This window comes from Micromesistius poutassou, assembly GCF_964030765.1.
Source record: "Micromesistius poutassou genome assembly, chromosome: 7".
Classification (NCBI taxonomy): domain Eukaryota; kingdom Metazoa; phylum Chordata; class Actinopteri; order Gadiformes; family Gadidae; genus Micromesistius; species Micromesistius poutassou.
The window spans coordinates 4,268,117-4,282,064 of NC_140277.1; the positions used below are offsets into that span (position 1 = coordinate 4,268,117).

Sequence of the window (13,948 nt, forward strand, 5' to 3'; positions counted from 1 at the left end):
GCGGCCGGTGAACACAGCCTCGCTCACCGCTTTCCTGGGCCGGATGGAGGAGGAGGAGGAGGAGGAGGAGGTGGAAGAGGTGGAGAAGCAGGAGGAGGAGATGGAGGAAGAGGATGGAGGAGGAGGAGGTGGAGGAGGATAAGGAGGTGGAAGATGTGGAGAAGCAGGAGGAGGAGATGGAGGAAGAGGATGGAGGAGGAGGAGGTGGAGGAGGATAAGGAGGTAGAAGAGGTGGAGGAGGAGGTGGAAGAGGATTGAGGAGGATGTGGAGGTGGAGGAGGAGGAGGAGATGGTGATGGAGGTGGGAGGTGGGGGATGAGGAGGTGGAGGAGATTGAGGAGGAGGAGGTGGAGAAGGTGGAAGAGGATGGAGAAGAATGAGGAGGTGGAGGATAGGATGGAGATGGAGGAGAATGAGGAGCAGAAGGAGAAGGGAGGAAGGAAAGGTAGGAGGAAGAGGAGATGATGGAGGAGGAGGAGGAGGAGGAGGCAGTGGCGGGTACAGTCTAAAAACCGTCACCTGTTTTTTTAGAAGACTGGAAAATGTAGTTCACCTTTGAGAAGGAAGAAAAAGCACTGGTGTGTGTGTGTGTGTGTGTGTGTTGAGGGAGGGGTGGGGGTGATATGTGGAGAAAGACTTGAGGTGATGGGAAATTCCGTTACACAGCAGAAGGGTGAACGTGTAGGTGTGTGTGTGTGTGTGTGTGTGTGTGTGCGTGCGTGCGTGCGTGCGTGCGTGCGTGCGTGCGTGCGTGCGTGTGAATGTGTGTGTTTGAGTGTGTGGATATATACTGTATATGTTAACATATATATATGTGTGTGTTTGTGTGTGTGTGTGTGTGTGTGTGTGTGTGTGTGTGTGTGTATAAGTAGCTTAATTAGGCTGCAGCCCTGCGCGGTTCAAACAGAGAGATGAAGATTAACACGATGGAGGAGGAGAAGACTCTCCCCTCTCCCTCTCGCCCTCCCCTGGCCCCCCGCCCCTCCTGGGCCCCCGGGCATCGTCCACACCTCGCCATCATCAGCATTCTAACGCCACTCGGAATGTTTGCACTGCCTGCTCGGCCCATGAGGACCAGGAGGGAAAACACAAAGAGGAGGGAGGAAGGAGAGGGAGGGAGGGGGGAGGTGCAGGCGGGAGACCTCAACACGCTGAAAGAAAGAGAGGGAGAGTGGAAAGGGGAGAGAGGAGAGAGAGGGGGGGGGAGAGAGCGAGAGAGAGAGAGAGAGGGAGAGAGGGAGAGGGAGAGAGTCAGAGAGGGGGGGAGAGAGGGAGAGAAGGAGAGAGAGTGAGAGCGAGAGAGGGAGGGGGAGAGGAGGGGGAGGGAGAGATAGAGAGTGAGAGACAGAGGGAGAGTGAGGAGAGGGAAGGGAAGGGGAGGGGAGGGGAGGGCGGAGCACTCACTCACAAGGGAGTACGTTTGAGGACACTATTTACCGCCAATCACTCATTGTCCACGTCGCCATGCCAACCAAAGTGGCACTCTAAACTGTGCCAAATGAGTTATTCTCCCATCTTGCACGCGGTGCTGCCATCTTGCTTGCGTTTCTCTATCAGCCTCCTAACTCCTCCTAATTCCTCCTAACTCCTCCTAACTCCTCCTAACTCACTTGGTGAATTCAAATCAAATCACACGTATAAGTGGGAACATCCAGTTGTTATAATTAGTCGAAAAAACATACTCAAATTTTCATCTTCCGCCGATATTAAGATGTGTATCTGTCTGAAGACTGAGGCTGCAGGTATATGAACAAAATGGCAACAGGTCCTACAGCAAGGGTTGGGGGGGGTGTCGGTGGGGGGGGGGGGGGCTACGCCTCCTCAATGGCCCCAGATAAACACCTTACCACTGTCTCTGGGCCCCCTGGACGTGGTCCTCTCCCGCGCTCTCTCCCCCTCTCTCTCTCCCTCGCTCTCTCTGGAGTTGTTGTGTTCTCTAGCAGGCTGGGGTGCTGCTGCGGTCGTGATGTGTGTTGAATCCGTGTGACAGGGCTCCAATGGGAGAGAGAGAGACGCCCCCCCCCCCCCCCTCCCCCAGCTCACACCATAATCCCCCAGTGAAAGGGGGCTCCGCATTTAGAGTGCGATACGCTTAATCCAGGGGCCCTCGTTGGAACAAAGGCGGGCCCTGCACTTCCTCTGGGGGCCCGGGGCCGCTTCCGCTGGGCCTGGGGGCCAGTCTGGGTGCGGGTGCAAAGACAACACAACGCCGCCGCAGCAGCAGCAGCAGCACAAGAGAAGACACACACAAGAGCGTATACACAACAACACTAACACAACGCTCGCGGCAACAACGCGACAACGGTCGCCATGGTCTCACGGGGTAGCCAATCCACAAACAGCGCATGCTCACACAAGTGCCAGCTAGAATCAACACAGATACAGACACACACACACACACACACACGTACATAAAGTACATAAAGTACACAGTCTGTTTATATTTAGCCCCCGGCTATAAGGTAGAACAAATAATGAAAGCATGGTGGATACATTTACAGACCAGAAAAGAAGAGAGAGAGACAGGTTTAGATAAAGAGAGGGGGGGGGGGAGAGAGAGAGAGAGATAAGAGAGAGAGAGAAAGAGAGGGAGAAAGAGAAAGAGAAAGAGCGGGACAGGGAGAGGGAGAGGGGGAGAGAGCAAGAGAGAGAGAGTTCAAACAGTGGTGGAAGAGAGATAGCATCTTATTACAAACAGGAAAAGGGTTTTGCGTGTAACAGTTGTCAATTCAGATGTGGCCTGAAATACCTGCGTGGCTGAGCTCACAGCGCGGTACCGAGGTGGGCACTGGGGGCTGACACACATCCTGTCTATGGGCGTCTTCGTCTTCAAAAGAAAGTATCAGTGAAAGATCGGGTTTCACCTGTTGAATCCCAAAATAATCACAGCCCTGGGAGGGTTTTACTACAGAAATAAGGGATAGGATTCCATGGGCGTTCCTGAAAGAGGGATAGAAAATCGTAATATATATTTCCTGGTTTGCTCCTTATAATAATAATAATAATAATAATACTATATTTTAAAGGCGCCTTTCAAAGCTCTCAAGGACGCCGTACAGAACATAAATACAATCATCAAACAGTTAAAATAAGGTGAACAATGGGTGATTGTGATGTGGTGATGTGGGATGTTGATCGGGGGGGGTACGCAGATATGAAAAGGTGAGTTTTGAGTTTTGATTTGAACTGTGATATGGAGTCGGTGTTGCGGATGTCATACTACCATGCCACTACTTCTCATATTTCCATTGAGTGGCCTTTCACAAACGTAGGCCCACTATGGCTTCCTTCATCTTTAACATTTAAGTTTAGGGGATTTAGCAGACACTTTTATCCAAAGCGACTTACAATAAGAACATTTGTCAGAAAAAAGAGAAACAACAATATGTTGTGCCAAGCACTGACAATTGTTAGGTTAACCCATTCCCATATCCAACAACAATAGCTAGGATCAGATGCTACACAATGCTAAGTAGTATTTTTAAGTGAGTGATCAATACCAGGAACAGATAACTAATCTTACCACAGCTTTATCAAGCAATGATCATCCCAGTATCACACAGGTGACATTAACCAATACAGTACAAAAATGACGCCATCAGTTGAGACCTCAACTATGTTAATTACCAAGTGTATCATGTGTACAAACTCCACCCATCTGGCACCCGAGCACGCACAAATCAAGCATGACGTTACGTTTCCCAACCCCTGTTGGAAGGAGTTCAGACGGGGAGATAATGGCCCCTGCGGTTCCTCTCCTCTCCATGGGACCTTTGGCTGAGCAGCCCTCGCTGTGGCTTGCGGTCAGAACATCTATCTTATTAAGAAGCCCTGATTGGACACCGTGATGCTCAGTGACTAATGTCCCGGCCCAGACTGTTCTGCCTCTGTACATTATTATTAAGCTAATGGCCTGCAGCAGCAGTAGGGCCAGGTTGTTTTGACAGAGAGCTCCACCAACGTACTGGCATCGCCTCTTTGTGTGTGGAACCCACCAAGCCTAAATCTTCGTGACAGGGCCAGCAGTGGGTGAATGGGTGTGTGTGTTTGGGAGTGTGTGTGTGTGTGTGTGTGTGTGTGTGAGAGAGTGTGTGTGTTTGGGTGTGTGTGGGAGTGTGTGTTTGGGTGTGAGTGTGTGTGTGTGTGTGTGTGTGTGTGTGTGTGTTGCATGTGCAACACATAGGGCAGGCTTGCCTAATGTGGGATGGAAACAGTGGATCCAAGATGGCCTCTTGCCAGTGTCAGTGTTCCCTTCCTGGAGAATTAGACTATTAGACTTAGTCAATCTGTGCTAATTCTCTCGGACACAGTCCCTGTTTGAAAGTCTGGTCAGGTTTAAACTACTGAGATGCTCCCTCTCTTCTCGCTGTTTTCTAAGAACTGGAGGGCGGTTTTTCGCTGACAGAGATGGACGATGTTAAGATCAGACCACATGACAACAGCTGGACAGAGGAGCCTTTAGACAAATAAAGGCTGCATTTCACATGTGTGTGTGTGTGTGTCTCTCTCAAAGTGTGAGTAAGCATTTGGATTAAAAGGGAAGCCCACCCAGTCGGGTCTGAATCGTGCCCCAGGCGTGCCCCAGGATTCATTTAGCTCATCGGCCCTTGTTACAGACCCCTGGCCCCTTGTCCCCTGAGCCCGGACACCGTCGAGCTTGGCCGGGTTTGGCCCCGCTCTGGCAGAGCACGGGCCCCCGCTCCACCTCCACCACCGGCCCCACCCAGCCCTGGCACCCTGCTCCTCTTCCAGACTGCTGTTGACATTCTGCAGAAGCACCAGCAGCAGCCGTGGCCATTGAAGCGGTGCCAGCTCGTATATCTGAGCGCGGCGGGCCGCTCCAACTCAAACAGGCCCCGCCACACCACTCCCAGCGCGCCCGCTGGGAGTGGTGTGTGTGGAGCATTGTGGAGCATAAGCCCGTGGGATCTGTGCAAATTTACACTCCCGTTTGTGGCAGTATGTGGTGAGGTGATCTCCACACAGTACGGGCTGGTAGCTTGGAACCAACACACACTCACTCGCAAACATACACGCACATGTGCGCATGTGTACACAAACATTCACGCACATGCGCAGATACACACATACACACAGATGTGCACACAAACTTTCACGCACATGCGCACAGATAACACATACACACGTACACAGACACACCCCCCATGATACCTCAGGGCAAAAGTAATGAGCGAAGCCAAGAAGACATGGCCGTGTTGGGACATAATACATTTTTTGGAATCTCAAACGTCAATGTCCAAAAATGACTTCTGGATAAACAGAGAAACTCGCCCTGTTAAGAACAACATGATTCTGTTTCTTCATCGGGTCATTCTCCAAAGATGAACTGAAATTTGTGTTCCGTGTGTGTTGAGCTTCACCTGCACAATACTGCACAAGATAATTCTAATAATAATAAATCAAAAAAACTCCCACCACAGAGTGATTATATATTCCCTTTATTAAAACGAAACAAAGAGGATAAAAACAAAATAAGTGTCGATGTCAGAGTAAAAGAAGTGAAAGCGGTCGTGGTTTAAAACACAGGAAGTGGGGAGAGAGCGTTCGCTCAGGGACCTCGAACGCGGTTCTCCTCCTCAGGACTTGGTTCTCCTCCCACAGACGTGGTTCTCCTCCTCAGGGCTTGGTTCTCCTCCTCAGGACCAGGACGTGGTTTTAAAGGAAGACTCCGAGGCCTTCTCTGAGAGCAGTGACCTCCTACTCACTGTAGTTAAAGACCTTCCATGGAGGTGAACGTAGCCACTGGCCTGTTCCTCCACCCGTTGGCCAGCTGTGGTGTCGTGACTACTGTAATGAGTGAATACTTATAGTGGTGATTAAGATGCTGATATATTGATCAGGCAGGCCAGCAGGTACGTGGATACACACAAATACATACATACTACATGTACATACATGTATACTGTAAACAGTACACACATACACACAGACACACACATGGTGGGCAGCTGACTGAAGTTATAAAGCAGTGAGACTACAGGGAGAAGCAGCATAGAGCGAGAGAGAAGACAGACTGATAGACAGAAAGGCTGAAAGACAGACGGACATATACACAGACTGATAGGCAGAGAGACGTTCAGAGCAGATAGACGGACAGACTGAAAGGCTGAGTTGGATCAGACAGACGTATTGCTGGCAGGTGGGTTTCTTTCCTATGTGGGTTGGTGAGTGTCTAAGCGGAGGTCTGAGGGGCCCTCCGGCCCAGTACATCAGGGTGCTCTTCCTGCTCCTGGTGGCTGGGGCCTCGAGCCTGAGGTCCTCGGGGCCCTAAGGTCTTCGGGGCCCTAAGGTCCTAGGGGCCCTCAGGCCCTGGGGCGTTCAGGCCCAGTACAACAGGATGCTCTCCCTGCTCCTGGTGGCTGGGCCTCGGGCCTGAGGTCCTAGGGGCCCTCAGGCCCTGGGGCGTTCAGGCCCAGTACAACAGGATGCTCTGGGCCTCGGGCCTGAGGTCCTAGGGGCCCTCAGGCCCTGGGGCCCTCCCGGTACATCAGGACCCTCTCGGCGCAGGTCTGGCCCAACAGGGCGGCGTACTGCTCCACCTGCTCCTGGTCGTTGGGGCCCCTGCGCTTGCGGCAGTAGGCGGCGTAGGGCATGACCGTCCGCTTGAACAGAATCATGACCCGGGACAGGTCCTTAAGGGCCCGGGCGTCACCTGGTCCGGGGGGGGAGGGAGGCAGAGGGGGAGAGAAACAAAATTAGTATTAAAGGTAAAGACCATTAAAAGATCATTCAAGTTGTTTTTTTTACAATAGCGTAGAAAGTTTAATTAACCCTTCCGCTAATTGACAATGTCTTTGTTTATATTTTCCCATTAATGATTTGTTGTTAAAAGATACATCCTTACCCTTAATGGCCAAGTCAATAATAATATCCATATCATAATTATATTCATGTAATATAGAAAGTCCTTATTGCAGCATCGTTCTGCCTTAACCTCCTTCAGAAGGAGCATGTAGAATATAAAGCAGTATCCCTTCCACTCGGTGCCTGAGAGAGGACCCACAGAAGTGCAGTTCTCTGCTATTCAGCTCATCTTGTTTACAGGCTCTGAGCGGGGCCTAAACACAGTGTCTTTATGGGGAGGCCCGCTGCTATAAACCCCAGCAGGTCCATTGGAAACACTGCCACTCTATAACCCAACGCCCAGGCCTCAGAACGGCCCTCTGGATGTCCCACTGGAAAATGTGGTGGTGGGGGTTAGAAAGCACACGCAAAGAGGCTCATGTGAGGGTGGGGCTGGACCTACATGCCCACAGTGGGAGGGTGGTGTAATGGACGGACGGAGTACAAGAGACTCCACGTAAGTCCACATAAACACGCACTAACACACACACAAGTCCAGTTAAACACACACACACACACACACGTACACAATTAGACGTAAACACACACTCGCGTACACAAGTGAATGAAAACACACAAACACACACGTACACAAGTCCATGTAAACACACACACACACACACACACACACACCCCCAAACCCATGTTAACACACATGTACACAAACCCAGGTAAACAAACACACTCTTGCCCAAACCCACATAAACACACACACAAGCACAAGTACACAAACCCCCGTCAACACACGCAAACTCCCTTGGCACAACACAGACACACACTGCTCCATGTGGAAGAGAGCATCTATCTGGGGAGAGAGAGACAGAGCCACCCAGCTGCTCAGGGGCCACTGGTCCCCTGGTGCTGTGGGCTCCAGCAGGAGGGAGCTAGAATGTTGTAGTAACAGACCCCGGCTCTTCTCTACCGCCACCACACCCACATGGCGCCCAGCTGAGCTCCCAGGTGGTCAGGGGGTGTGTGTGAGTCTGTGTGTGTGTGTCTATGTGTGAGTGTAGACATGTGTGTGTGTGTGTGTGTGTGTGTGTGTGTGTGTGTGTGTGCGTGTGTGCGTGTGTGCGCGTGTGCGCGTGTGTGCGTGTGCATGTGCGTGCGTGCGTGCGTGTGTGCATAGCATAGATCCAAGCTTACAGCCATGTGCCTTCGCTTCATACATTTGCTAAATTCCTCACATAGCCGGTGAGGTACCACCTATCTGCCTGCTCCCTGCAGACCAGATGAGGGCTGCAGCCCCAGATAGAGCCAGGAGGCCAAGGCAGACACATGGAAACACGGCTCCACTGGACACAGAAGAGGACGGCAGACACTAGTTCACTGGACATATTTCTGCTACCGTTGTGTCTTGGGACGTTGCCATGCACACCTCTTTTCAGTTAAGGCCCGACATGGATCTGATCTAGAGAGCAGAGGTGCAGCTTAACGCACATTACACAGTCTGAGCGGGGCCCTAGCCAGGGTTTGAACAATAGTGAGTGGGCGGGGGGGGGGAACTTCAGTTGCGGGGGTTCAGTTTTGTTGGGGGGGGTTGGGGGGGGGGGGTTCTGTGCTTGGTTCGCACACGCACTAACACTAACAAATGTCACACCGGGCGGACACAAAGTAACAAGTCTCAACTGAATTAAGCATTTACTCATCTCTGAGAAGTTCTCAACCACTGGTTTTGTATACAGTTGTATTTAGGGTCGAACTTTGTTATTTAGCTCTACAAAAATGACCGAGGTCCGGACCTCGGTGACCTCATAGCTGGCTACGGGTATGAGGGAAAGCACCGTAATGCTATTGAGAAGGGTAGCAAGCGACAACTGAAGGAGATTTGGATGTCGGTGCCGGTGGTCACGTTAATGTGCCCAGTGACCTTCAGGGAATTTAGAACCAACCAAGGACCAGGAGGAAACTGAAGGGGAACAAGTTTACCACTCAGGACAGTCTCCATTGTGTGATGTGTAACTTTTAGTTTGGTGTTTTTTTCCGATCAGGGGCATGTAAAGGTCTCTCTGGAAAAAGCCCTGCAGATATTTTTCTCTCCCACTCTATGGAGATTTTCATGTTTCACATTCTTTTTGGGGATCACTTTTGGGGCTTCAAGTGTTGAATTACATATGAGCTTCACCCGTCGCTGATGAACTAATGAATAATCTTCCTACCCTAACCCAAACGTCAGAGTCAGCATCTCTTCTATCAGATTACATTAGAAAACTGCCAGCCTCAGCAATACGTTTCCCTGTAGATCCCCATGCCTTAATGAGCTGTGAACCAGTCAACAGAGAGCAGAAATAATCAGAAGTTATCTGTGATCATAATTTAATCTGCAAAGTTTAATTCTTATTTATTTATTGTTATTAATGCACTGTCAAAGCACTTAGTGATTGTCCCTAACAATGAAAGATGCTATAGATACATATTAATAAAATGCTAATTACAAATATTCGTGGGCTCCAAAAATGTTTATTTTAATGACACGGTTTGCTTGGAGCCTGGACGGTGGTTTAAGGACACGATGTTTCAGTAACCGAGGACAGCAGAACCTCTTGGCTTCATGACAGACTATTGAGCATTACTGTAAGAGGATCCAGAGGATTCACAGGACTCTCTCTCTCTCCCCCTCTCTCTACACAATCCAAACATCCGCTCCTCACATAAACACTGTCAGCAAACGTACTCTACATTTCCATCCATCTATGATTCACCTCTATCATTTATCCATTCATGTACGATTCATCCCTCCATCATCCATCTATCCATGCATCATTCACCCCTCTATCATCCCTCCATCCATCCATCTATCATTCACCCATCCATCATCTCCCCCCCCTGCTGGGCTCTGAGGGGCTCCAGCCCTCCCTCCCATGAAAGGAGCCAGCGGATGTCCGGTGACATCTCGCTCCAAGGTCGTGGCCTGGGGGTCTGGGGGTTTAAGGTTCAGAGGTCAGGGGGTAAGGGGGAGGAGAGAGAAGTTGTGGGTTCAGGGCGAGATTAAGAAGGGGTTCACCCTAGGAAACCCAGACACACTCCCTCTCTCTATCTCTCTCTCTCTCTCTCTCACGTCCCTTCCTTGAGTGGCGAGGCCAGTCCGCGGCGGGCCGTGGGGTCAGTGTCCGCTACGAGCCGTGCTTCCTCTGACCCGAGGTCGAGAGGCCGACGGAGGGCCGGGACGTGAAAGGAAGAGGGGCGCCGTGGCGATCCAGGGGGCAGGGACACGCACCCTTTGGACCGGAGGCCAGGAGTTGAACCCCATTAGTCGGAAATCCTCTGGTAAGACACTGACCCCCCGAACCTAGCGTGCGACGTGAGCACACTTTACACGGGGCGGGGGAACTAAGAACAGGCTTTGACTGGCTGGAGTTTGGCTATATTGAAATATTACAACTACAACTACTAGAAAGACAATTCTGATGTCTTTAAATATATCATCCCACAATGTTTACTATCTGCTTGAGCATCCAAATTGTCTTCAACTGTTAAACAGTTTAAAGAAAATACATATACTGCAGGGGGAGGCGCACTGATAGAGCCGGCGACACGATCCAGACCCACATGTGTGTTTTATTAAAAGGACTGCAGCTAAGCGGGTCCATCCATCCACCCAGAGGATCTGAGGGAAGCAGACACCTCCCCCTGTCCCCTCCCCTCCCTGACGGCAGGGGTGAGCTGGACATATGGACGGACAGACAGCCAGACTGATAAGCAGAGGGAAAGTGAGTCAGAGCAGTGAAGTGTGGAAGGCCCATGGAGGGACAGGCAGGGGGCTGAGTGCTGTCAGACCGGGGCTTGTTAAGATAGAGGGGCCCTTCTCCCCCAGCGCAGCCTCACTCTACCCCAACGCTTGGCACCACTTAGACTGGCTTCGGTACCCAGGCACACACACAGAGAGAGAGAGAGAGAGAGAGAGAGAGAGAGAGAGAGAGAGAGAGAGAGAGAGAGAGAGAGAGAGAGAGAGAGAGAGAGGAGAGAGAGAGAGAGAGAGAGAGAGAGAGAGAGAGAGAGAGAGAGAGAGAGAGAGAGAGAGAGAGAGAGAGAGAGAGAGAGAGAGAGAGAGAGAGAGAGAGAGAGAGACACACACACTGAAGCAGAGATTGGTGGCACAGACACTATTTGTGTATCTGTAAGAGATAAAAAAAAGACCATGTTAAAAAGTACTGTAAGCCCAATGTGTGCATGTGTGTATGTGCGTGGTGTATGTTTGAGTCTGTGTTGGCGCCTGCTTCAGGCACTTAAGGTTCAGGGGGCGACTCGTGTCACACACTTTTTTACAAGTGTTTATCATGCTGAGAGGGCAATGCCCCAGCTCTCTGTCAGGCAAACACAGATTAGTGCTAAAGTGCTAAAGTGTGTGGGAGTTGGTGCATCTGCTGTACGCTACGTGTGTGCGTGCTGTACGCTGTGTGCGTGTGCGTGTCCATGAGGTCATGGCGGGCGGGTGTCCGGACGAGTGAGCGCTGGGCCGCAGAATCAACGTGTGTGTGTGCGTGCGCCGGAGGGGTCATGTAAACGTTAGATTAGCGCTCCCCTCGCACCTCATTAGCTCCACTCGGTGACCCAGTTCACCGACGGGCCGAACACCCAGGACGACCCCGGGGGTCCACCCGCCCTCCCGGGCCCCAGATCGGGCCACCCCCGGCCCCCTTCCAGCTCCCTTTCCCACAGAGGGTCCCGGGCTCTTCCCTTCCTTTCATGCAGTACGATGTTAATTTACATTTGGGGCATGGAGTCAACCACGCAAGGCGACATCCAGCTCGCCTGGAGCAGTTAAGAGATGATTATGGTTCCATGTTCATGCAAAGCAATGACCCACGCAGACCCTTCGACGCAGCCCTGAACCTTTATGGTTCTGCGTTGGGTTTTAATAAGCGGACCAATCACAGCCCGTGCGGCTGCGTCGTCTCAATGTAGGTTACAATTTTTGGGAGCCGCACGTCAGGCTCTTGCGGTGGACACAAGGAGGGTCCGCAAGGACGTATGGTGTCCGTAATCCCCTTGCGTTGCTGTGAACGTGGGACCATAATCAGCCCCTTTAGGGTGACGCTTCATTGCTCAGGGACACCTCGACACTCAGTTAGGAGGAGACGGGGGTCGAACTAGCATCCGGTTACCAGCCAACCTGCTACCTGCTGAGCTAAGCCGGGGGTCAAGGCATGCTGGTACCGTGTCCACCAAACACAGGCCTGTAGCCCTCGCTGTGTCACTGCCCCACGTAGAAGCGCCTCGGACCGGCCAAACGTGACTGTTTGACTTGGCTCCAGGGCATTCCCTTCGGTCCCCTTCCATCTCCCCAAGCTCTTCCCTTCCTTTCATGCACTACGCTGTTAGGGGGTCAAGACACGCTGGTACCATGTCCCCTAAACACAGGCCGGTTGCCCTCACAGTCTGCCACTGCCACACGTAGAACCGCCTCAGACCGGCCAAACGCGACTGTTTGCCTTGGCTCCAGGGCGGGTCCCTGTGGCAGAGGAATGTCCAGCTCCCCAGCCCTCTCCGTCACGGTGCGGTGCCGGGCTCAGCGCCGTGGGCTGCTACTGGCTGGAGTGTGTTGCTATCTGGCTGTCACCGTGCAAAGAGTGTGCAGAACCTCCTCCTACGTCATGCAGTGGGCCGGCCCAGTGGGCCCACACGGAGCCCGGGCGCTGCCAGCACCGCAGGGTCAGAGCCCCACGCTAATTCATGAAGACTTGGTAACAGTGGTACGACTGTGTCATGGTTGGACTGGCAGACACGCTGGCATCCACGGTGGGACTTAGCCCTTCGTCTACCGGTGACATAGCCGCAAGTCGACCCGGTGACTGACCGACCAATCGACTGCGACGTGGGTTATTTTTGGGCGGCGGGCCCACTACCCCCCCCCCCCCCCGGCAGCACCCCCTGATTCACATACAGCCAATGATCATGTTAGGTGAGCTCACTGCTATGTGCTGGCATGGGGAAGCTTTAAGGCTAAGTTGGGCCTCAGACAGCGGCCTGGTCCAACGGCAACAGGCTGGCTGGACACACACACACACACACACACACACACACACACACACACACACACACACACACACACACACACACACACACACACACACACACACACACACACACACACACACACACACACACCTGTGTGCCTACTTAGGTTATAGTGCTGTGACTGACAGCACTATAAGGGTCAGACCCAGTATGTAGGTTGGCCATGTTGTCAATAAGCAGCCTACTAATTATCCTTGACTATTCCTTGGAGTGATGCCTCCACTTTCAGTTCAACTGGTGAGTCATCAAAATGATTCAGGGAATTGAAAAAAGTAAAGGCATTATTTAAATGGGTTCTCTCCCCCCCACCCTCCTCCCCCCGCCCTCTCTCTCTCTCTACCCCCCCCCTCTCTCGCTGTAGAACTATTTATGTCACAATACGGGGCCCCATTTCTCCCTTTCTCTTTTCTCCTCTCCTACCACACCTCCATAATTTGTGTACCCCCCATACTCCTCCTTCTCCTCCACCCACTCAACCAACCACTTACCACATCCCTAATCTACCCAGAAATCTCTGAATCCGGTCTCTTCACGGAATGCTGCCCGTTCTTACAGTCTCTCAGGAAGTGTGTTTCTATTTGTACTTTAACACATTGACACACAGTCATCCACCACCCTACGGCGAGAATCATACACACCTCCTGTCCATTGTGTGTGTCTATTGATGCAGACTGATGTAAACAAGGAGATGGCCACTCTCCCCCATGACCCCTCCACCCACCTGATGGCTCAGGTTCCAGCAAACAGACACAAATGTGTGTGAGCTTAGATAGGTGTACACATTCACACACAAACACAAAACAGAATCCTGTATAGAACATTTCCTGCCCAATCTATAGGACTAGAGTCCTATTATGTAGGGTTTAAACTGAGTCACAGCCACACACACACACACACACACACACACACACACACACACACACACACACACACACACACACACACACACACACACACACACACACACACACACACACACACACACACACACACACACCGAGAGCATTGACTTCAATCATACTTCAGTCCACCCTTGAATCACACTTTTTCCAAGCCTTTACAACGT

The 13,948-nt window shown here is 51.7% G+C and overlaps 1 protein-coding gene across 4 annotated transcripts in view; it reads right to left on the reverse strand.

Moving 5' to 3' along the window:
• Positions 1-5,452: 5,452 nt before the first annotated feature.
• ate1 (arginyltransferase 1) overlaps positions 5,453-13,948 on the reverse strand; it is a 57,386-nt gene continuing 48,890 nt past the window's right edge. For all 4 annotated transcript variants that reach the window (XM_084470805.1, XM_084470804.1, XM_084470803.1 and 1 more), the window contains one exon: positions 5,453-6,673. In XM_084470805.1, coding sequence (XP_084326931.1) covers positions 6,483-6,673 — 191 coding nt within the window. In that variant the 3' untranslated portion in view covers positions 5,453-6,482. The remainder of the gene's footprint in view (positions 6,674-13,948) is intronic.